General features: G+C 43.6%; 1 protein-coding gene across 1 annotated transcript in view; it reads left to right on the top strand.

Annotated features, from left to right (window-relative positions):
* The window catches only part of CENPE (centromere protein E), a 539120-nt gene that overhangs the window by 277440 nt on the left and 238123 nt on the right, over positions 1-23557 (top strand). The window contains exon 29 of the mRNA XM_033956806.1: positions 11123-11260. Coding sequence (XP_033812697.1) covers positions 11123-11260 — 138 coding nt within the window. The remainder of the gene's footprint in view (positions 1-11122; positions 11261-23557) is intronic.

The following is a 23557-nucleotide window of genomic DNA, read 5'->3' on the forward strand; positions in this document are numbered from 1 at the left end:
TTATTTAGCTGGGTCGCGTCTGGAGCAATGAGCACTTTTGTAAGGGAAAAAATGCTCACTGTAATCCAGCTGTGAGGCACTCGCAGCCAGCCTGTTCGTGTGAGGCAGGCTGCTGCGAAGGGGAAGCTTCGTCAGCATCGGGTGCCGGCAGCCAGGGAACCCCTTCGGGTGCCTCGTGGCCAGCAGCTGTTAGCAGAGAAGCCCAGCATTCCCCCGCCACCAGATGGTCAGGCAGAAAGGATTCCCTTACTGCCGCAGCAGCTGGGGACTCCCTTAATAGCTGATGCCAGTTTTTCTCCTTTATCGGCTGGGGAGACCACTGAAGGTCTATAGAGGTTATTTTTGGGGCGGTTCAGCTCCATTTTTAGCAGGAAGCACCTCCATCTTAGTCTAGCCTCAGGTGACTTGTCCCTGTTTGGTGACACAGGTGACAGGTTGGTTTGCTGGGTCCCAGGTGGGCCACTAGGGTTCCCCCCCCCCCCCCCCCTATTTTACATGTTTAGCTTTTTGCTACGGCTGGAGGTCCTGCTTCTGCCCCGGGGGTCTTGGTTGTGGGGAGGTTGCCCCCGATGTCCTCTACAGGTCGTCCCCACAGAGTGACAGTTCTGTTCCCCTCTGCTCCTCATGCGTCCCAATGCCGGAGGGTCTCTTGGAACGCTGCTGGGTTGGAAGGAGCAGTCTTTGGTAGCGCAGGACCTGGACCCTTTGGGGAGTTCTCCAGGATCCTCTAGGGGATACAGTTTTCTCGCTAGCGGTGGTTGTTGCTGCATCTACTGGCGCCTACACATCCAGGGTGCGCGTTGTTCCACGGGACAAGCTCCATGGCCTGTGTTTGCCGGTCTCCTCTGTTTTGCAGTCCAAGGACACCGTTTCAGAGCCCCCGCATGTGATGGACCCCTTGCTTCAGGGGATCTTCTCTGTTCCTGCTCTTTCCTTATGCTTCAGGATTATCAGGATTTTTGGCTCGCTTTGTGGCTGGTGGTGCCCTTTCACTTACGCGTTCCATGGCCTGCCTGTATCCCATCCCAGAGGATGATCGGGTCCCAATGCTGTCACCTGTGGTGGACGTGGTGACCTCAGTCATGGCAAAGTGGCATGCTGTGCCTGTGGGGGCAGCTCTGTCTTGAGAGTCTGAGGACCGTAAGTTGCAGTTCCTCTTTAAACTGGGTTTTGAGCTTCCTGCCTTGGCAGTCCAGGCGTCGAGATGTGGCGGGCTGGTTGCTCATGTGTTTTTCATTGGGCCGAGCGTGTCCTTGTGAGTCTGATAATTGTGCTTATTTTTTTTTAACATTTTTTATTGATTTTTTTCTTCATATAACAACAAGTGTGTCATAAAGATTCATACAATTACCTTAAGTATACACTTGATATCTCCATAACATATTGTACATACAACATTTCTTATATAATTCTTACTATAATTTTAGACATCATATAAAAATTTAATAATTTTATCAACTATTATTCAATTATGAATCCCTTTCCCTCCCCTTATTTTGTTAGTTGCACACAATATAACAACTATTATGATAATTTATTTATGATAAAGAGAATAAACCTACCACCCCCTCTCCTTTATCAAATATCTTATTATGGGAAAAATTATATCAATCATTACAAAAATCTGTTAATAGTCCCCAAATCTTCTTAAACTTATCGATATATCCTTTTTGTGTTGCAAATGTACGCTCCATCTTATATATATATGGCAAACTGAATTCCACCAAAAGTTGTAATTTAATCTGTCATAATTCTTCCAATTGTATGTTATTTGTTGAACTGCTACTCCAGTCAATATAAATAAAAGTTTATTATTATTTGACGAGATTTGACTCCGAGCTCTCATTGCAGTACCAAACAAAATCGTATCATATGTCAAGGCTACCGGATTTTCCAACATCCTATTTATTTGAGGCCAAATTGATTTCCAAAATAGTAATATGAATGAACAATAAAATAAAAGATGATCTAATGTCCCCGCTTCTAGATGACAGTGCCAGCATCTATTAGACTTAGAGCTATCAATTCTATGTAAACGAACAGGGGTCCAAAAGGCTCTATGTAAAAGAAAAAACCATGTTTGTCTCATAGATGCTGATATTGTACACCTTAACCTCCAAGACCAAAATCGTGGCCATTGAGATGCATTAATTTGATGCTTAATCTCAATGCTCCAAATATCTCTAAGACCATTTTTTTTCTTTTTATGTACGAATCCAGATATCAATTTATACCACATTGCGGCCTGGTGACCCATGGAATCTATCTGAAAACATAAAAATTCCATACTATGATAATTATTAAGGTTTTTCCATTCAGGGAACCCTACCTGAATGGCCTGCTTCAATTGCAACCATCTAAAATATTGTGATTGATTTAAACCAAATTTATTTTGCAATTGTGAAAACTCAAGCATTACATCCTCTAAAATACGAATTCCAGCAATCATCCAATGTTTCCAGATAATTTTAAAACCGCCAACCTTGATCTTTGGGTTTAGCCAAATTGTTTGTCGTTGATTTATTTATTGGAATAGGAGTTAGATTACTTATATACCTTAAAGTTTTCCAGGTATCAACAAATATTTTGTGTTCCTTATATAACCTTGGCATTTGAATACTGATAACATGACTCAGACGTAAAGGAAACATGAGTCTCCATTCTAACCAGAACCAATCTGGTATATTTTCATTGTGCTCTGGGAGGATCCAATACATACCTTGACGCAGAATATAGGCTTGATGGTACCTATAAAAATTTGGAAAATTTACCCCTCCCTCCGCAGTTGTTCTTTGCAAAGATACTAAAGCAATTCTGGGGACCGAGCCAAATAAATTTTGTTAAAATCTTATCCAATTTTTTATAAAAAGACCCCTGAAAAAAAATTGGTATCATGCCAATTTGGTAACAAACTACAGGTAAAATCATCATTTTAACAGTTTGTACTCTCCCCCACCAAGATATATGTAAAGGATTCCATTGCTCACACATTTCTGTCACCTTCTGCAATAAAGTTTTTTCATTAACTTTCATAGTATCATCCATTGTTTTTGTAATCCAAATTCCTAAGTATTTTAAACCCTCCTCCTTCCAGATAAAAGAAAATGAATCAAATAAACTTTTTGTACAATGTACATTAAGTGGAAGAACTTCTGATTTATTCCAATTTATTTTATATCCTGAAAATTTTCCAAATTTCTCAATCAAATCAAGCAAGTGTGGAATGGTTATTTCCGGATTTCTCAAATAAAGTAAAATATCATCCGCATATGCAGATAATTTATATTCTCTATCTGAATGCGGAATACCCTGTATCTCCTTTACTTGTTCTATAGCTAACAAGGGTTCCAAAACGATATCAAAGAGCAAAGGAGATAATGGGCATCCTTGTCTAACCCCCCTCTGCAGAATAAATCGTTCTGAAAAAGTATTATTAATATACAATCTAGCAGCAGGGGAGCTATACAATGCTTTTATTATTTGTATAAATCCGGATCCTATACCAAACCACTCCATTGCCTGATACATGAAGGTCCATTCCACTCTATCAAAAGCTTTCTCAGCATCCAATGAAACAGAAAAGGCTGGGTCATTAATGGATTTTGTCAAGTACAACATGTGATATGCCAATCTAGTATTATGTGATGAATGTCTTTGAGCAACGAATCCTGTTTGATGCATATCTATAATGAAAGGGAGAGCTTTAGCCAATCTTAATGCTAAAGTCTTAGCCAAAATTTTCCCATCTATATTTATTAAAGAAATAGGTCTATAATTTGAAACCAAAGTGGGATCTTTATTTGGCTTGGGTAAAACTATAGTTAATGATTCTGCCATAGTACCTGTAATACAACCTTTATTTAGTTGTGTCTGATACAAATTTAATAAATAGGGCATTAAGATGTTTTGGAATGATTTATAAAACTCCACTGTATAACCATCTCCACCTGGAGTGGATCCAACCCTAAGGGATTTCAAAGCTGTATCTAATTCTTTTAAGGATATTGGCTCCTCTAAACTTCGTTTTATATGTTCAGGAATCTTTGGTCCCTCTATTAACTTTAAAAATTCTAACCCTTCCTTTTCCTTTTCCAAATAAGACTCAGAAGAATACAAATCTTTATAGAATTAAGTTCCTGTTGTGTCAAATAATCCCATTATTCAATTAATTTTGATTCTAGAGACTTAATCACTTTTTCCAAATCTGAAAATTGTTTTTGTTCCTGTTTTCTTTGCAAAACTGAATAAGAAATAATTTGTCCTCTAATGTATGCTTTAAAAGCATCCCACAAAATCTCTGCTGAAATTTCTTCTGTATCATTAATTTGAAAATAATCTTTCATTTTTACTAGAAGATTTTCACAAAATTCATTATCTGCAAGCAGTGAATTATTTAATCTCCATATAGGTCTGTTTCCATTCTGATCTATTATTTTAATTTCAATCCACACTCCACCATGATCAGATAGTATAATTGGATCAATGACAGCCTGTGTGACTTGATGTACTAATTGATTAGAAACAAAAATGTAATCTATTCTAGAAAAAGAATTATGAACATGGGAGCAAAACGAAAATTCCCGACCATCAAAATGAAGTATACGCCAAATATCTTTTAAATCACAAGATTGTACCAAATTATCAAGGCCTAATGATTTTATAAATCTTCTCGGACTTTTATCCATCAGTGGATCCATAACAGCATTGAAATCCCCTGCTACTACTAAATTAGAAGCAGCCAGTGGAAGAATCAATTGTTGCAGAGTTTTAAAAAATTCATTTTGATTCGAATTAGGGGCATATATATTAAAAAGCATCATGGTGGTATTTCCCATGTCCATTTCCACATATACCCACCTTCCAAGAGGATCAGCTGCCTTAAATTTAAATGAAGCAGAACATTTTTTCTTTATTAATATAGCAACACCTGCTTTTTTCCCTATTGCTGAAGAAAAATAGCATTGTTTGACCCAATCACCTTTTAGCTTTGTAGATTCAGAATTCGACAGATGGGTCTCTTGTATGCAACAAATATCTGCGTTCTGTCTTTTCAAAAATAAATAGTGCCTTTTTCCTTTTAATCGGGTGATTGAGACCATTAACATTTAAAGATATTATCTTAAGATCCATTATACTTTAATAAAATATGTAATGTCACAATCAAATCTTTAATATTCTTTATAAACTTAATTTTCCCATAGATAAGATAAATCAAAGAATTACCTCCTTTTCCCGAACCCTTAAATCCATAACAGAATAGATTAAAAAAATTCATATTAAATCATAAAATCAATATAATTCTACAAGGATATTATTCCTCCCTTATAAATCATTTTATTTCAATCTGTATGCTTTTCAATATATTTAAGAATCTTCCAAACCATATTCCTCCGATGATATGACATGAGTTCCACATTTCAGTAACCGCTCTTTTAACCTCCTCTTCAAGAACCCTTTTCTTCCTCTATGGACGTGACGTGAAATCATCCAATCCTCTTCACTTCCGGTGCAACTCATTAGCTGAAAGGAAGATTTCCTTCCATTACACACGCCTTCGCGCAGTTTTTCAGCGATGATGCAGAGACTCCCATACTCCTGGCAGATTCTCCTCTCCCACCGAAGGCAAAGAAGCAGTGGCGCTGAGAGAATATCATCCGAAGGGCAGTCACATTTCTATTCCCCAGCCACCAATTGGAAAGCCGATGTTATCATTCACTTCCTAAAGTTGTGCAATAACTCTGAGGTAAGGCCAATACACCGCATTCCATCTACGTCACTCAATCATTGACGTCTTCACCGACATGCCGGGTCAATTCCATTCTCGTGGCAATAACCTTCGTTATTATTTAAAGTAAGTTGAACATTCCAGTAATCAAAACGGCCATCTCAATTTGTAATTTCTATTGTATTTTAAAAGTTATTTTGCAGTAAAAAATAAAATAAAATCAAAGCGAAAATATCTTCGTATCCGTTTGATCAAACTAAAATTTCTCAAATATTCATTCAAGAAGTCATTGGTTGTTCAAATTGTTCTAAAAACTCTAATAATTTTTGATGATCGGTGAAATTCTGAGTTTTATTTCCTAAGGTTACTTTCATAACCGCTGGGTAGAGGAGTCCATATCTTGCCCCTAGTGCCCTTAATTGTGGTCTTAAATCCAATAGTTGTTTCCTTTTAAGGGCTGTTTCCCTGGCAAAATCCAGTACAATATGTATGCGTGCATCTTGACATCTTAAATTTTTATTCTCTTTAGCAAGCTGACAAATTTCAACCACGTGTTGATATCTTAGTAATTTAAATATCAAAGTCCTTGGACCCTTTTGCACTGCTGTTTTTTGTCCCGGTATTCTGTGCGCTCTTTCGATTTCAAGAGGCACTTTAGATTTCAAAGGCAAGATTTTTGGAAGGAATTGTTCTAGGAAAGTAATGGGATCATTTTTTTCCACTCCTTCTGGCATCCCAATAATTCTCAAGTTATTTCTCTTTTCCCTATTCAAACAATCTTCCAAATCTCTCTTCACTACTTCCAACTCTTTCCAGGCTTTTTTATTTTGCATGAGTTCAGTATGTACCTCATCCGATTTTTCTTCTAAATGAGTTATTTTATTGTCAATTAGATCAACTCTTTTTGTGAGAGTGGCTACATCTTCAATTGCCTTTTGAAGTTGTTTTTTAATCTCCAATACGATGTCTTTGATCTGTCTTATTTCTACCATCATATCCAGATCTCCTTCTGAAGGCAACAGAACTTTTGAAGGTGTCCCAGGTTCCGGCTTTGATCGTTTATTACTACTTGTACCCGATCCACCGGCTCCTGCATCGTTTTTATTTTGTTTACCCGATGCCATTTTCTTATGATTCGCAGCTTTTTCCAGCAAAATATCAATATTGGAACTTTTTTTTAAAATATAAGAGCTTGTCTGACACGGAGCCCGTCTATCACCCGACCATTTACTTACATGTCCAAGCCACGCCCCCCTGATAATTGTGCTTAGTAGAGCAGGCGGTTGTCCAACCTTGAGATTGGTGCTTCTTGTCTCTTGGTTGTCATGTATGAACTCTTGTGAGCTTCTGCCATGTCTATGGTTTTTGGACCAGTTAGTTCTGACCTTATCCGGTCCTGTAGTGCTTCGCTTGCCTGGCCTTGGAGCTCAGCCACAGGCCCTGGGTGGCACTGCTCGCAGGCATGGGTGTGTTTCAGCCGTCTCCGCCCTGGTCGAGGGGCCCCTGTCTTTCAGGCATCTGGGTTTCCTCATGGCTGTTTCAACGCAGGCAGTCCTGTCGAGGGAACCGCCGAGGGTGAGCAATACCCTGCCATTATCCCCACTGCCCGTGCTGCCCAGGGACTCCTTGCCGGCACCCCCTCTAGTTCCCAGCTGCGCAAGTTTTTCTCTGAAGTGGGCAGAGATTATGTCTGATCAGTGGGTCTTGGAGGTGATTCAGGCTGGTTATGCTCTGGAGTTTGCTCGCTCCCTGCCAGATCATTTTATAACTTGTCAGGCTGTATGGAAGATACAGGGTTTTTCGCCAGCCCCTTCAATGCTTGTTAGATCTCAAAGCAGTAGCTCCAATTCTCCCTCGAGAGTGTTACACTGCCGGGTACTTGTTTTCTTTGTGGTGAAAGGGGGTCAACATGGCTCTCAAAGTTCCTTCTTTTCGTAGGTCCGCCACTTCTGTCTATGGTCCTGGTGGTTCAGCCCGGGGGGGGGGGGTTCTATTCTCACTCTTGTTCTGACAGAGGCCTACTTGCATGTTCCAATCCGAGCCTCCAATCAGTACTTCCTTCGCGTTGCAATCTTGGGTCAGCACTATCAGTGCTGTGCGCTTCTTTTTGGTCTGGCCACAGCTCCACGGACGTTCACCAAGGTTATGGTGGTCGTTGCAACGTCTTTGTGCAAAGAGGGCATTCTACTGGACTGGTTGATTCGGGCAAAGTCGTTCTCTGGTCACAGCTCGGGTGTTGGAGTTTCTGCAGTCGCTGGGCTGGGTTGTCAACCTTTCAAGAGTCAGTTGGCCCCATCTCAGCCCCTGGAGTACCTTGAGGTCCTGTTCGACATCTCCTTGGGGAAGGTCTTCCATCCAGAGGCCCAGGTGAGCAAGTTGCAGTCACAATTTTGCCACCTTTTGGTGTCCCGTTGTCCTCAGGTGCAGGATTTACTCCAAGTCTTGGGGTCGATGGCGGTTTCCCTAGACGTAGCGAGGTGGGCTCGTGCTCATATGCGTCCTATTCAGTATGCTCTTCGGAGGTGGTCACCCCAGAGACACAGTCTTGATATTCTTGTTCCTTTGACAGGGCGTGGCTCACTGCTGTCTCCTTTGGTTGCTTCAGTCCCCCATCTACTTCATGGGGCAAGTCTGGATCAGCCACAGTGGACGGTGATTCTGAAGGATACCAGTCTCCTCGGTTGGGGAGCTCAGTGTCTAGGTCACTCAGCTCAGGGCACCTGGTCCACGCAGGAGGCGTCCTGGTCGATCAATGTTCTGGGGACCAGAGCCATCCAGCTGGCGCTGTTGGTCTTCCATTCCTTCTTGATGGGCGAGTCAGTCAGGGTCCTTTTAGACAGTGCCATAGAAGTGGCTTATGTGAATAGTCAGGGGGGCACCAAAGGCACTCTGGTGGCGCAAGAGGTGGTTCTGCTCATGGTCTGGGCAGAGTCTCATCTTCTAGACATCTCGGCTTCCCACTTGGCAGGAGAGGAGAATGTTTTTGTGGACTTTCTAAGTCGTCATGTGCTAGATCCCAGAGAGTGGTGCCTAAGTCACGTGGCTTTTCAGTTGATAGTGCAAGCTTGAGGTAAGCCCCTCATGGACCTGATGGCCACAAGTGTCAACGCCAAAACAGCCCGCTTCTTTAGTTGTCGCAGAGACAGTCTGGCCGAGGGTCTCAATGCTCTGATCCAACCATGGCCAACAGAGGGTCTGTTGTATGTGTTCCCTCCATGGCCATTAGTGGGCAGAGTTCTCCTCTGCATTGTTCATCATCCGTGCCTTGTGATTCTGGTGGCCTCAGATTGGCCCAGGCATTCGTGGTACGCGGAGCTGGTGCGGCATCTAGTGGCGGATCCTCTGTCTCTGTCGCTCTCGTCCGACCTTCTGATTGAGGGTCCCATTCCAATGTTCGATCCGGGTCCTTTTTGTCTTACGGCTTGGCTCTTGAATGGGAGCGCCTAGGTAAGAAGGGGTATTCACATAGTCATTTCTACCCTGTTGGGGCCCGGAGACTTTCCACTTCTAGGGCTTCTTCCTAGGATTACTGAAACCAATCTTGCAGTGGCCACTGCACTACCAATGTTTCTATATACTTTATTGGAATTTCCCATTCACCAGAGTGTTAAAATTCCAGCACACTCTTCGCCTCTAAACTGCCACTGTTTCACTGTCCTATCTTTGACCTTTTAATTGGTGTCCATATTGGGACCTCCAATACTCCAATTGCCACTGAACTGCTAATGTGTCTATATACTCTCCTTGAAATTCTATTTTAATGAGTTGTTGCAACTTCCAAAAGCTCTTACCACTGAATTACCAATGTTGTTGTGGCTTATTTTTCCGCTTTTTGGCCACTTTTACTTATTACACTCTACAGTGCTCCTATTCAACAAAGAATTATCTATCTCCTTACTATTCTTGTTGAACCTGACCCACCTAACTGCAGATTGCTTCATTTTCAGAAATTTAGACATACTATTTGAAACTTCCCTTTCTTTGGTCTTATAGCCCATATCATCACTTCTTCATCAAAATCCATCATGTTCACTGCGAGCTCTTTTGTACTACTCAGTTGCTATATTATCAGCCAAGGGAATAGAGGCTTTTCTCCTATTACCCAGCTACAAACCTCTTCTTCATAGCTGCTGGAACACTTTTATTCCTTCTTATCAGATAATGACATTGTGGCTGGATTTTACCGTTATCCGCTTCATTCCAGGATCTCTGTGCTTAACGCTCGTCCTCTCTGCCAACTACTGCAGTTTTCTATACTTGTATTCTAGTCTGCATTCTTCCCATCTTTCTATTACCGTTGACTGACTTCCAGCTGGAAGTCACATCTTACATACATATTCTTACTACTTCAACTCTTCACATCATATTTATCTCATTTCAGATGGGCACGGTACCTGTGCTGCTATTGTGTAACGAGCTGGACTCCACAACAGATAGTTATGATACTACTCAATAATGCTGATTTTCACTGTGATACATTCCACATTTGGGAAGACATCATTCGACAACACCAGGGCCAACCTATCTTCCCTTCTTCCGGTTCTATATAACTACCTAATAACTCCTTCCATCCATGACAGGTACTGCTTTGGTATGTCCCATCAGTGAACTGTACCAGTCTGGAGAGATGCTAAAGGAGGAGAAATTAGGTTCTTACCTGCTAATATTCTTGCTTTTAGACTCTCCAGACCAGTACAGTCCCCACCCTGTCTGTCTGTTCTTACAGGATTCACGTGAAGAGTGTGGGTTTTTTCAGCAGGTTCTAGTATTTTTATAGTGTTTGGGAGATCAAGAACAGCGGCTTTGGCTCAGCTGACATAGCTGGAGGGCTGTGGGGCTGTTTTTTGCTGAAGGGGCTTCTATGCAATTTCCAAAAGTATTGCTCTGTTAGTTGTTACTCCTGTTGGAGTGTTGTTACTGTTATAATTCGCACTTTCTTAGTTCTGCTTGGCTATTTGGCAGACTGGTTAGACTAGAGGGAAGCACAAGTATTAATATTACCAAAGTTTTGTCTGTCTCCACCTGCTGGTCATGGTGTGCTATTGCTCATCTGTGAACTGTACCGGTCTGGAGAGCCTGAAAAAAAGAAAATTAGCAGGTAAGAACCTAATTTCTCCATCCATTCCATAAATGAATTTGAGTCTAGTGAGTATGTAGTACCAGCGGTAATACATTTTATATCCGTTCTCCCCAAGATTACTGGATAAAGGCATTTATATACTTTTTTCCCAATTCTTTAAGCTATAATCAAGGCTACCTTTTATTTGGACTTTTGTAAATTGTTGAAGGAAAAAGTACTGACAAATATTTGTACCTTTTATGCTCCTCTTTCTTTACATTTTGCTGTGTTATAATGTAGTACAACTCATAGAAGCACTTTTTTTATTTCATGCTCAGGTTGAAGAGACAAGTCAACTGCAATCTGCAAATGAAGAGTTGAAGGATGACAAACTGGAAGAAAGATTAGTTGCTGCAGAAAAACTGAAAGAGGAAAATGAAGAGCAAAAGCAGGAACTTGTTAAACTACAACACCAGGTAAATTAGTATGTACTGCAGCTCAAAGAATAGTATGATGTGTTTAATCTAAGGAAACTGAACGTTAGAACAGAGGAATACTCTATTTAGGGGTGCTAAGTGATCTGAGGCACCAGACTTGTTATAGAACAGAGGATTTGGTCAGAATGCCTCCTTGATTTCTGTCCTATAAATGGAAAGTTTCTGTAAGAAATCATCTCTAAACAGATGAATAATCAAGCTATCTGCTTGTACAGATAAGTGTATGAACAACAAATAACACATTAAAGTATTCATATACCAGTAATACAAAAGAGATCAATAACATAAGTTCTCAATTATGGAAGGAATCAATATAGATTATAAGGAAAAAATCAGAAATTCAACTATCTAAAAAGAAAGTAGCAACAGGCTGAGAACTGGCACACAGATACTTAAGGAACCCCATTCCCATAAAGAGTAAGATGTGGAGAAACTGCTAGCATAAGGTGGTTCACAAAAATAAAAAAGTAAGTTGTGGATGCTGAAAAAATAGTATACAATAGAATGCCGATTATCCGGCTAACCTTGGCAGAGAGCAGTCCGGATAATCAAAAATCCAGATGATTGGATATTAATTATTTTTTTGTTTATAATAGTTAAATAAATATAGATATAGATATATATACCATCAGTGTTACCCCATCCCTGACAAGAAAAGACAGCATTTCCCCCTCCCTCCCCAAACAGATACCACCAACCTTCTCTCGGACTTAAAGGAAAGACCCCAGACGAAAATAGCTGCCAAGACTTCCAGCAGCAGTCTCGTGAATAGTGACAGTCTTGGCAGCTGTTTTTGTTGCCAAAAGAGCATGGGCAAGAGCGAGTGGAAATCGCTCCTACCTCAGCATGCCACTAGACCAGCAGGTAGACCTGGGGTTTTTTCCTCTGGGTCCATGAAGGGGGGGGGCTCAGTGTGTGTGAGGAGAGAGGGGGGAACTCTCTTTATTTTTTTTTTTCTCTCTCTCTTCTTGTAGGGGACGTGCTGATAGTGGGGAAAATTCTCATGGTTCGGGAGAGGGCACTGGGCTGGGTTGATGGCAGCGGTGGCAGAAACAGAAGGAACACTAGTAGGAGGGAAGGTGATAGTACTTAAGGGGAAGCTCAAATATAAACTAAGGCCTCTTCACACCTCACCCCACCCCCACCAAAAAAAAAGCAATCTGTATAATTGGACATCCAGATAATCAGTATTCTACTGTATTTGGTAGACCTGTATGTAACAATTCATTTGAACATTTTCATGGAAATTTTATAAAGGAGTTTCTTTTTTTAGTTCAGTTTATTAAGTGTTTTACAGATAGAAAAACAGCAAAACAATCAGGAAATATCAAACCACATGTAAATTAACTTATACATGTCTTAAAAGTAAACAGCATCAGGTTGACAGTTACAAATTACAACTTTTTTTGCATAGCTAAAAAATCGTCAATGGGAGCCCACAATAAATTCTGCGAATGATGTAATAGAGGATAACGTTTCTCAATAGCATATTGTTCGAAGCGTTTGAACAGGCATACCGAGTTCCACCAGAAGGGATAGTTGAGCCTGGAGGCTGATTTCCAGTGTTGTAATACCTGTTGAAGGCCAACAGATATCAGTAAATCAATCAATTTTGGCTTACAGGTGGAATTTTCAAAACAGGTATGCAAGGAACGAAGGATAATAATGTCATATGAGATATCAGCAGTACAGTTCGTAATCACTTTGGTGGTGGACCATTTAGCTTCCCAGAAAGGGCGAACAGCATCACATTGGAAAAGCATATGTTGCAAGTCTCCTGTTGCTGAGAGACAGTGCCAGCATTTATCATTGTCTCTGAGCGCAACTTCCACTTAAGGAAGTAAAGAGACTGGGATAAGCTAGCTGACAGGAGAGGTCTGTTCATTTTTGTCCAAAATGTATCCATTCAGAATGTGTTGAGGAAACGTTAAGATTCTTAGACCAAATAGCTTCCGCCCCCATAAAATATGAATCTCGTAAGAGCTGATAATATATTGATACAGCTTTACCTTTCTTTTTGACCATGGTATACCAATTGATCATACAAGTAGTTATTGATAATTGTAATTTGGATATAATATTTGTTAATAATTTCCATTGTTGATATTTGTTATGTAATAGTGGGAAGCATTCAATAAATTTAGAGAAAGGCATAAGATTATCCCCCTCATATTTACAGTCCACATCCCTTGATTTTGCCACAATTTCCAATATAGAGATTTTTTTAGCATGTTTAATAGCTGTGTTGTTCCAGAGTGACATGTTACGGTGTCTATATATAGAATTTGTAGCAAGTTTATCAAGGAACCGAAGGGCAAGTTGAGTGGCTTTCATAATAGGGAAGTGTTTGAGAGTGGATGGAAGAGACATTGTAGGAAGAGCTTGAATGGGTATAGGAGAACATATGTGGTGCTCTAATTCTAACCAGGTTGGAGGTTGAGATGAGATGTACATATCAGCTCGGATCCACTAAGTACCGTAGTGAAGTAAGGAGGCTAGATGGTATCTATAGAAATCTGGCAAGTTGACACCTCCATTAAGCTTGGCAGCTTTCAGTTTTTTCAAAGACAATCATTTTCCCATAATAAAAATCTTATTAAGAAGGGAGAGGGGTGGGATTCATTTTATTTAATTTATCTCATAAAATATTTGTCGTCATTTTTATTATAATTATGTGTATTGGGAGGGGAGGGAAAAGAAGGGTTTAAATTTTAACAACAATTATTATACATATTAGGTAATACAGATATTTTAGGTATTATTGTTTATAAATACAGAATAATATATTGTATTTACAGTGATACATGAAAGGAATTCAAGTGTATGTTTTATGTGATCTTTTAAAATTTCTATGTTACACTTGTTGATATATGAAAATGAATAAAAAATTTAAAACAAAGACAATCTAGGTTTCTTGTTTTGCCATATGAAAGATCTTATTTTCTGATCAATTCAACTATATATGGAGGATCTACATAATGATGGTAACATAGCGAGTTGGTAATTTATTTTAGGAGCCAAAGTCATTTTGATGGATGAAATTCTTCCCCACCAAGTGAGATAAAGTGGAGACCATTTGGAAATTTGTGTTGTAATCAGGGATTTGAGCCTAGCAATATTAAATTCCATACTACGATTATGATCTTTATGTATGTAAGTGCCAAGATATTTTACTTTTGTAGTCCAGGTAAAGTTGAAATGACTAATATCACTCACCGTGATTTGGTCATTCAGCGGGAATAGGACAGATTTATCCCAATTAACTTTGTACCCTGATACTTGAGAGTAGGAGTGGACTAATTGCTGGAAAGCTGGAAAGGATGTTTGGGGATTTCTTAAAAAAAAGAGAATATCATCGGCATAAGCCGCTATCTTAATTTCTCTAGACTGGGATGAAATGCCCTGAATTTGGAAAGATTGGCGTATACTAGATAGTAAGGGCTCTAGAGAAAGATCAAATAGGAGAGGGGAAAGAGGACAGCCTTGCCTGGTGCCTCTATGTAGTTCAATTGGTTTAGTTAAAGAATTATTTATAAGAACTTTTCAGACAGGTTTCCAATATAAAGATTGAATCCAAGAGATAAAGGATTCCCCAAAATTAAAACATTGCAAAACCTGCAGTAGGAAAGGCCACTCCACTCTGTCAAAGGCTTTTGCAGCTTCAATGGCCAATCCCACTGCAGGTTCCAGGAGGTGTTTCAAACATCCATTTATATTATGGAATAGTCTGAGATTATCCCCTAACCCTCTGTGTTTGATGAATCCCACTTGATCTGGCAAAACTAGTAATTCAATGACTTTTTTTTTTTTAATTATTATTTATTTATTCAATTTTTAATAATACAATTCAAGATTCACTTGTACAGAAAAGCTTTAAGTCAAGAAAAGAAAATCACAATGATATTAGAAATTCAAAGATACTAAATTAACTTAAATCAGCTCAAGTCCACAAAAGATCCAAAATGTAATTATAAAACGGAAAACAAAGAAATATTTATTTAGGAAGATAATGCAAGTCAGCTGGTATGGACATCTTAATTATACTATACTCCTCCTTTCTTTTCCTTCTCAAGCCGAGAAAGAGATAGGAAAGTTGTCAGCTGGTAGGGCTCAAAGAAAACATATTTTTGAGAATTATATTGTATAACACATTTGCAAGGGTATCGAAGAAAAAATGTTGCTCCAAGAGCTATAATTCCCGGTTTTAACATAAGAAACTCTTTTCTTCGCCTTTGTGTGTCCCTAGCTAAATCTGGGAACATTTGTATTTTGAGTCCCATGAATTCTTTCACTCTATTTTTAAAGAAAAGTCTCAAAATCCAGTTCTTATCTATTGTTAGAGCTAAAGTTGCCACTAATGTTGCAGGAGTAGCCATTTCTTTATCTGATAATTCCAATAATACCGATACATCTATTGGTCCTTGGCTATCTTCCTGTTGTTGAATTTGATTTTTCTTGGGTAGGTAATACACCTGTGTAAATGGAGGTAATGAACCCTCAGGAACTTCCAATATTTCCATCAGGTATCGTTTTAACATCTCACGCGGAGTAATTGTTGTAATTGTGGAAAATTAATCAATCTGATATTATTGCCTCTTGAAAAATTTTCAAATGTTTCAATCTTCCTTCTTAAATTCACATTATCCTTAATTAAAGTTTCTTGAAGTTGTTTGGAAGATTTTAATTCATTTTTGATACTTTCTAAAGATATATTAGAGTCAGCAATATCTTGTTTTATTAAGGTAATTTCCTTTACTTGATCTTTTATTTTCCCCTCCACTTGCACTTGTTAAACATTTATTGTTTTCACCATATTAGCCACCAGGTCCCACAAGGCATCTAAAGTAACTTCTTGGGGCTTAACTATGGTAGGAAATTGCAAATGAGTATTCAAAAGTCTATGCTCACCAGTCGACCACTCTCCTCCACTTCCCTCAGCCTGAGTGGGTCCAGATTCAGCTGTTACAGCAGCCCCGTCCATATTCAGGCTCTCCTGCGAAGCCTGTGAGCCTGAATCGGCTTTCTCAACACAGCTCCGCGCAGCCTCCAGGGGAGAGCCCATCCCGACTTCCGGTAGGCTCTCAACCTCTGGGGAGCTGGTTGCTCGGGGGTGCAGGGGAGGAGGTCTAACGTCGGGGCTTAATGTGGTCTCAAGACTTCGGTGAGACACCTCCATTCCGTTCGCCTGGAGTGTCTCTAACTGCGATCCTCCCGACGACATCATGGTGCCCTGGAATCGCCGAAACAGCGCTTCAATGTTGCCGGAGGTAGGTGTTCCGGAGTGCAGGGAGGCTCCACCGGTGCTCCTTCCCCTTATTTTCGGCATAGCTAGGAAACAAAATAGAGCTCGAGAAAAGGAGCTTAGAGATTATCCGCTTCAGCGTCTGTTCGGCGACCTGCATCAGCGGCTTGCATCAGCGGCCATCTTGGATCTGCTCTCCTCGTAATTCAATGACTTTATTAAGACGATTAGCAAGAAGTTTAGTTAAAATTTTTTAGTCAACATTTAACAGGGAAATAGGTATATAATTTTTGACTAATGTGGGATCTCGATCTGGTTTCGGAAATATTATTATCGTAGCTTCCGTAAAATGCCGTTGTTGATCAGGAAAAGCATGAATATGGTTAAAGTAGGTGAGTAAGTGAGGTGAGAGTTGCGTAGCAAATTTTTGATAAAACTCACTCGTCAAACCATCTGGTCCTGGGGATTTATGTGCAGCTAGAGAAGAAATGGCATCATGAAATTCTTGTATTGTTATTGGAAGTTCCAGCTCTTGTTTAAGGTGTGGTGGTAAGGTAGGATGTTTAATTGAGTGTAGCATGTGCATAATGTCTTATTGAGATGAGGAGACTTCAGATGTATATAATTGAGAGTAGAAAGATTCAAACTCATTCTTAATTTTTGTGGTATCGGTTAGTATGCAATTATTTGAGTCTGTAATAGAAGAAATATGTATTTTATCATTCTTACCCTTAAGATATTTCGCTAATGATCGGCCTATTTTGTTATCACCAATGTAATGACCAGTTTTTTGTATAAATATATCTTGGTGAGCAAGACCTGAGTATATTGAATTAAGTTCGTATTTGAGTTTATGTAATTGTGTATAGGTATTTTGGTTCTTCATAGGATCATTGCTATATCTAGTTTCTGTGTCTTTGATACTGGTTTCCAAAATTTTAATACGTGCAGATGTCTGTTTCTTTTTCCAAGCCACCATGTTAATAATCTCTCCTCTCAAAGTAGCCTTGCATGCTTCCCAATTGATTGTGGGTGAGAGGGTGAGATGTCAGAATTGGGAGTATTATTGTGAAAAAATTTGGCGTTAAATCGAATCAACCTTTCAACTAATTGCTCATCAGTGAGAATGCTATTATTAAGTCTCCAAGTGCGTTGTGAATGAGATGTTGGAAGGAGTTTTAAAAATAATGAGACAGGAGTGTGATCTGATAATGAAATAGTGTGGATGATACAATTACTGAGACTTGAGCTAAGAGTGGAAGAAGTGAGAAAATAATCAAGTCTGGCATAAGAATCATGTGGAGCAGAATAATGAGTATACTCTTTTTGAGTGTGATTTTAAAATCCGCCAAGGGTCCACAAGAGCAAAATTAGAAATCATCGATTGTAATTCAGGTAAGGTTTTGGATTTGAATGAACGGCAGAGTGAGGTTTTATCTAATAAATCCAAAGGTTGATTATAATCCCCTCCAATAATTAGAGGGGAGGCAGAATAGGGCAGTAATGCTGATTGTAGTGATCTAAAAATTTCAGGAGAATCTGAGTCTGGTGCATATATATTAATTAGGGTAAAAGGTTTACCTTGAATCAAAACATGTAATAAGTACCATCTACCCTCATTATCTGCTGATTGGGACAGAATTTGAATCGGTAGGGAGGTTTTAATATACAGTGGTACCTCGGTTTAAGAGTGCACCGGTTTGCGAGTGTTTTGCAAGACGAGCAAAACATTTGCAAACTTGGTGCCTTGTAAACCGAGCGTGCCTCGATTTGCGAGCGCCCCCCCGCAATCCGGCACCCCCGCCGCCATCGGGCACTTTCCCCCCCCCCCCCCCGCCGCCGCGACCTGAGGACCCCCAGCCCACCCGAACCCTCTTCTTACTTTGATGTAGCCTCCGCACCTGCACCAGCATGTCCTGTGCTGTGCTGTGCCGGTGCCCGAAAATTTGCCTCCGGTGCTGGGCCTTGAGCATGTGTGCATGCTCAAGGCCCAGCACCGGAGGCAGATTTTCGGGCACCGGCACAGCACAGGACATGCTGGTGCAGGTGCGGAGGCTACATCAAAGTAAGAAGAGGGTTCGGGTGGGTTGGGGGGACCTCAGGTCGCGGGGGGGGTGCCCAATGGCGGCGGGGGGGGAGGGTGCCGGTTCACGGGGGGAGGGCCTTCGGGGGGAGCAATGCCGATTCTTGTGGCGGGGGGGGGGGGGGGGGAGGGTGGGAACCTATCAAAGCGAGTTTCCATTATTTCCTATGGGGAAACTCGCTTTGATAAACGAGCATTTTGGATTACGAGCATGCTCCTGGAATGGATTATGCTCATAATCCAAGGTACCACTGTATATGGAAACTCCATTTTTTTTCCTGATGCCGGAAGAAAGGAGGCTGAAAGGTGGGTTTCCTGGAGCATCAATATGTCGGGAGCCAGAGGTTGAATGCATTTAGCAATTTTCTTACGTTTTATACAGTTATTCATTCCATTGACATTAAATGATAATAAATGTAAGTCTAGCATTTAAATCTTAAAGATGAAATAGATTTCAGTAATATCTGAAATAGTAGCTGTGGAGAAAAAGTTAATTAATTCACATGTATGTAACATAAGTATATACAGTGGTATGATATCCTGATATAGTAAGGTACCAACAATGACACACATTAAAAAAAACTTTTCAAAAAGGTTAGCAATGTGTCATCAATAGAACAAAAGAGAATATAAGGGTGGGATTGAAACCACAGTGGTCAAGCCGGAGTGCAAACGGGTCCTTTCTTTAGCACTCTCCAGACCAGTAGAGGTTAACTTTACGAATGGGTATATATCTAATCATGACCAGCAGGTGGAGACTGAAAACAAAACTTTGGGACAGTATATCCTAGCCCCTCCTCTCTATTTCCCTCAGTCTTCTTTCAGTCTCCAGCAGGTGTTGAGTGATCTGTACCCATCTCCCTTGGTAGGGCTGTTGGAATTTGTTTAAGGTGTTTTTTGTCCCTGTTTTTAGCCGGACGGAGCTTGGACGGACTCTGTTTGGGGGTTCGTCCGACCTCGGGGGTGTCAAACCCGGCGGGTCACGAGCGGGGTCCCTCCCCCCACTTCCTCCACCTCCCCACATTTTTTTAGAGGAGCCTCAGCAATAAGCCTTGCCCCCTAAATCAAGCAAGACTATTGCTTTGAGAGCCTGTGGAGTCTGTTCTGTAAAAAAACAAAAAAAAATAAAAAAAAAAATCCTGAGGTAGTGCTGGTCTGGAGGGTTGTATCCCTTTAAGAAAACTGTATTTTACTGTATTTTTTCAACTAACCGGCACTTTTTTACAGCTAGGTCGCGTATGGAGCAATGAGCACTTCTAAAGGGAAAAAGTGCTCATTGTGCTCCAGACGCGAGGCACTCGCGGCCGGCCTGTGCAAGCGGTGTTCAGGCCGGGGCGGTGGAGGAGCTCCGTCGGCAGCGGCTGCAGGCGCCCAGAGCTCCCCGCCGATGGTGCCTCGCGAGTCGGCAGGGAACGGTGGCGAAGCCCGGTCTTCTCCGTCCGCCCACGGAGGGAATCCCCAGACCGCCGACGGTCGGGTTGTAGAGGATTCCCTCTCAGCTGATTTTTTGACAGCTGATGCCGGCTTGCCTGCTTTAGCGGCTGAGACTATTCAGGTTTCTCAGCCGCTTCAGGCTATGGAGGGAGCTTTTTTTGGCGGGAAAACCGCCATCTTCTCTGTCTGGCCCCTCCATTTTGTCTTCCACCTCAGGTGACCTTCCCCCTGTTTTGACTATGCAGGGGCAAGGTTCTGCTGGGTCCCCTGCTGTGGCAGGGAGTCCCTTGGGACCCTCGGGGGGGTTTTCTCCTGATTTTTTCTTTTCTTTATGCAGAGCCTATTTTCAGGCGGCTGGGGGTCCCGGTTGCGCCCAGGGGGTCTCGGGGGGTGGTTTTTCCTCCGCGCTTCCTGCGGCTTTGCCTCTTTCGTCTGGCGTGACGTCCCCTCCGCCGCCTACCTTGTCCAAGCGTCCGCGGGTGTCGTGGGACGAGAATTTGTGGTCGGAGGATCGGGTCGGTTTGGAGGAGGACCTGGACCCTTCTGAGGAATTCCAGGACTCTCTGGAGGGGACGGAAGCTGGCGGCGGGTTGTCGGATTTCCCGTTCTCCAGTGACGAGGCGTCTGTGGTGCGTCTTTTTCAGAAAGATGAGCTGCCTGACCTTATTCAGCAGGTTTCTTCGGTCTTGCGTTTTGAGGACGCGCCGCCGGAGACTCCGCGTGTGGGGGACCCCCTGTTGCGGGGGATCCGTTCCGTTTCCCGCTCTTTTCCTATGCATCAGGATATTCGGGATATTATTCTGGAGCAGTGGAAAACGCCGGAGACGCCGTTTCGGCTGGCGCGCAGCATGGCTCGCCTGTATCCCATTCCTGAAGGGGATCGGGCTACGTTAGCTTCGCCGGTCGTGGATGCGGTGGTCTCGGCGATTTCCAAGCGGCATACCGTGCCTGTTGAGGGCGGTTCTGCCTTGCGAGACCCTGAGGAGCGCAAATTGGAGGGCCTCCTTAAGCAAAATTTTCAGGTCTCGGCCCTTGGGGTCCAGGCGGCTATTTGTGGGGGACTGGTCGCTCGCGCCGTGTTTCGGTGGGCGGAGCGGGTCTTGGATCGAGAGTCTGACGACTGGTCTCTGGTGGATCAGGAGGTTGCGAAGATTGAGATGGCGGCCTCATTCCTCTCAGATGCTCTCTATGACTTGGTGCGGAGCTCGGCTAAGTCTATGGCTTTTGGCGTGGCCGCAAGGCGTGTGTTGTGGCTGCGCGCTTGGGCGGCGGATGCTGCGTCCAAAGCTAAGCTTACTAAATTTCCCTTTCGGGGGTCGTTTTTATTTGGAGAGGACTTGGATAAGTTGATTCAGACTCTGTCGGACTCGAAAGTTCCCCGTCTGCCGGAGGACCGTGCCCGCCCGGCGTCTCGGGGGGGTGCGGCCCGGGGGCGTTTGCGGGATTTTCGCAAGTATCGCCCGGGGCGTGGGGCTGCTTCTTTCCAGTCTCCGGGTTTTTCCCGGGGTCGGTTCTTCCAGCGCACGCAGCCCTTTCGGGGGGCCCGTCGGGGGGCAGGGAATCCCTCCGCCGGTTCCCCCGCTTCCCGTCCTGCACAATGACGCCTTGCCGGCGCCCCCTTTGCTTCCGGTGGGGGCCCGGCTGCGAGATTTTTTCCCCAAATGGGCCGAGATCACGTCCGATCAGTGGGTCCTGGAGGTGGTGCGGGACGGTTATGCCCTGGAGTTCGCCCGCTCTCTGCCGGATTTTTTCCTCGCTTCTCCATGTCAGACTCCGGTGAAGACGCAGGCTTTTCGCCAGACCCTTCAGCGCTTGATAGATCTCAGGGCAGTTGTTCCGGTGCCCCCTCCAGAGTGGGGCACGGGCAGGTACTCCATTTACTTTGTGGTGCCCAAGAAGGAGGGGACTTTTCGGCCCATCCTCGATTTGAAAGGGGTCAACAGGGCTCTCAAGATTCCCTCTTTCCGTATGGAAACTCTGCGGTCGGTCATTCTGGCGGTTCAGCCGGGGGAGTTTCTCACTTCTCTCGATCTGACGGAGGCCTATTTGCATGTTCCCATTCGGGCCTCTCATCAGCGTTTCCTGCGCTTTGCGATCTTGGGTCGGCACTTTCAGTTCTGTGCGCTTCCCTTTGGGCTGGCCACGGCTCCGCGGACGTTCACCAAGGTGATGGTGGTCGTCGCGGCAGCCTTGCGGTCGGAGGGCATCCTGGTACACCCCTACCTGGACGACTGGTTAATTCGGGCAAAGTCGTTGCAGGAAAGTTCCCGGGTTACTGCTCGGGTGGTGGAGTTTCTCCGGTCGCTGGGCTGGGTGGTCAACCTTGCCAAGAGTCGGTTGGTCCCGGCTCAGCGTCTGGAGTACCTAGGGGTGCTGTTCGACACCTCCTTGGGGAAGGTCTTCCTCCCAGAGGGCCGGGTGAGCAAATTGCAATCTCAGATTCGCCTGCTTTTGGCGTCCCGGTGTCCTCGGGCGCGAGATTTCCTCCAGGTCTTGGGGTCGATGGCGGCGTCCCTGGACGTGGTGAGGTGGGCGCGGGCCCACATGCGTCCTCTCCAGTATGCTCTGCTCCGGAGGTGGTCTCCCCAGAGGCACGGGATGGATGTTCCGGTTCCCCTACGAGGCTTGGCGCGCTGCAGTCTGCGTTGGTGGCTCCAGACCCCTCACCTAGTTCAGGGGGTGGGTCTGGATCTCCCGCAGTGGACGGTGCTCCTGACGGATGCGAGTCTCCTGGGTTGGGGGGCTCAGTGTTTGGGTCACTCAGCTCAGGGCACCTGGTCCGCGGAGGAGGCCGCCTGGTCGATCAACGTGTTGGAGACCAGAGCGGTCCGTCTGGCGCTGTTGGCTTTCCACTCCCTGTTGCGGGGCAAGTCAGTCAGAGTGCTGTCGGACAATGCCACGGCGGTGGCTTATGTCAATCGTCAGGGGGGCACCAAGAGCACTCGGGTGGCGCAGGAGGCGGCTCTGCTCATGGTTTGGGCGGAATCCCATCTGCTGGACCTCTCGGCCTCTCATATAGCCGGAGTAGACAACGTTCAGGCAGACTTCCTCAGTCGTCACTTCCTAGATCCAGGAGAGTGGTGTCTCGGCGCCGAGGCGTTTCAGTTGATAGTGCAGGCTTGGGGGCAGCCCCTGATGGACCTGATGGCCACGGGTGGCAACGCCAAGGTGCCCCGCTTCTTCAGTCGTCGCAGGGACGGTCTGGCCGAGGGTCTGGATGCTCTGGTCCAGCCGTGGCCAACGGAGGGGCTGTTGTATGTGTTCCCTCCTTGGCCGCTGGTGGGCAGAGTGCTTCTTCGCATTGTTTACCATCCGGGTTTGGTGGTGCTGGTGGCGCCGGATTGGCCTCGCCGTCCGTGGTATGCGGATCTGGTGAGGCACCTGGTAGCGGATCCTCTTCCTCTGCCTCTCTCGGACGACCTTCTGAGGCAGGGTCCCATTCCCATGTTCGACCCGTCTCCCTTCTGTCTTACGGCATGGCTCTTGAAAGGGGTCGCCTTAGCAAGAAGGGATATTC

This window comes from Geotrypetes seraphini, chromosome 1 (assembly GCF_902459505.1).
Source record: "Geotrypetes seraphini chromosome 1, aGeoSer1.1, whole genome shotgun sequence".
In the NCBI taxonomy this organism is placed as follows: Eukaryota; Metazoa; Chordata; class Amphibia; order Gymnophiona; family Dermophiidae; genus Geotrypetes; species Geotrypetes seraphini.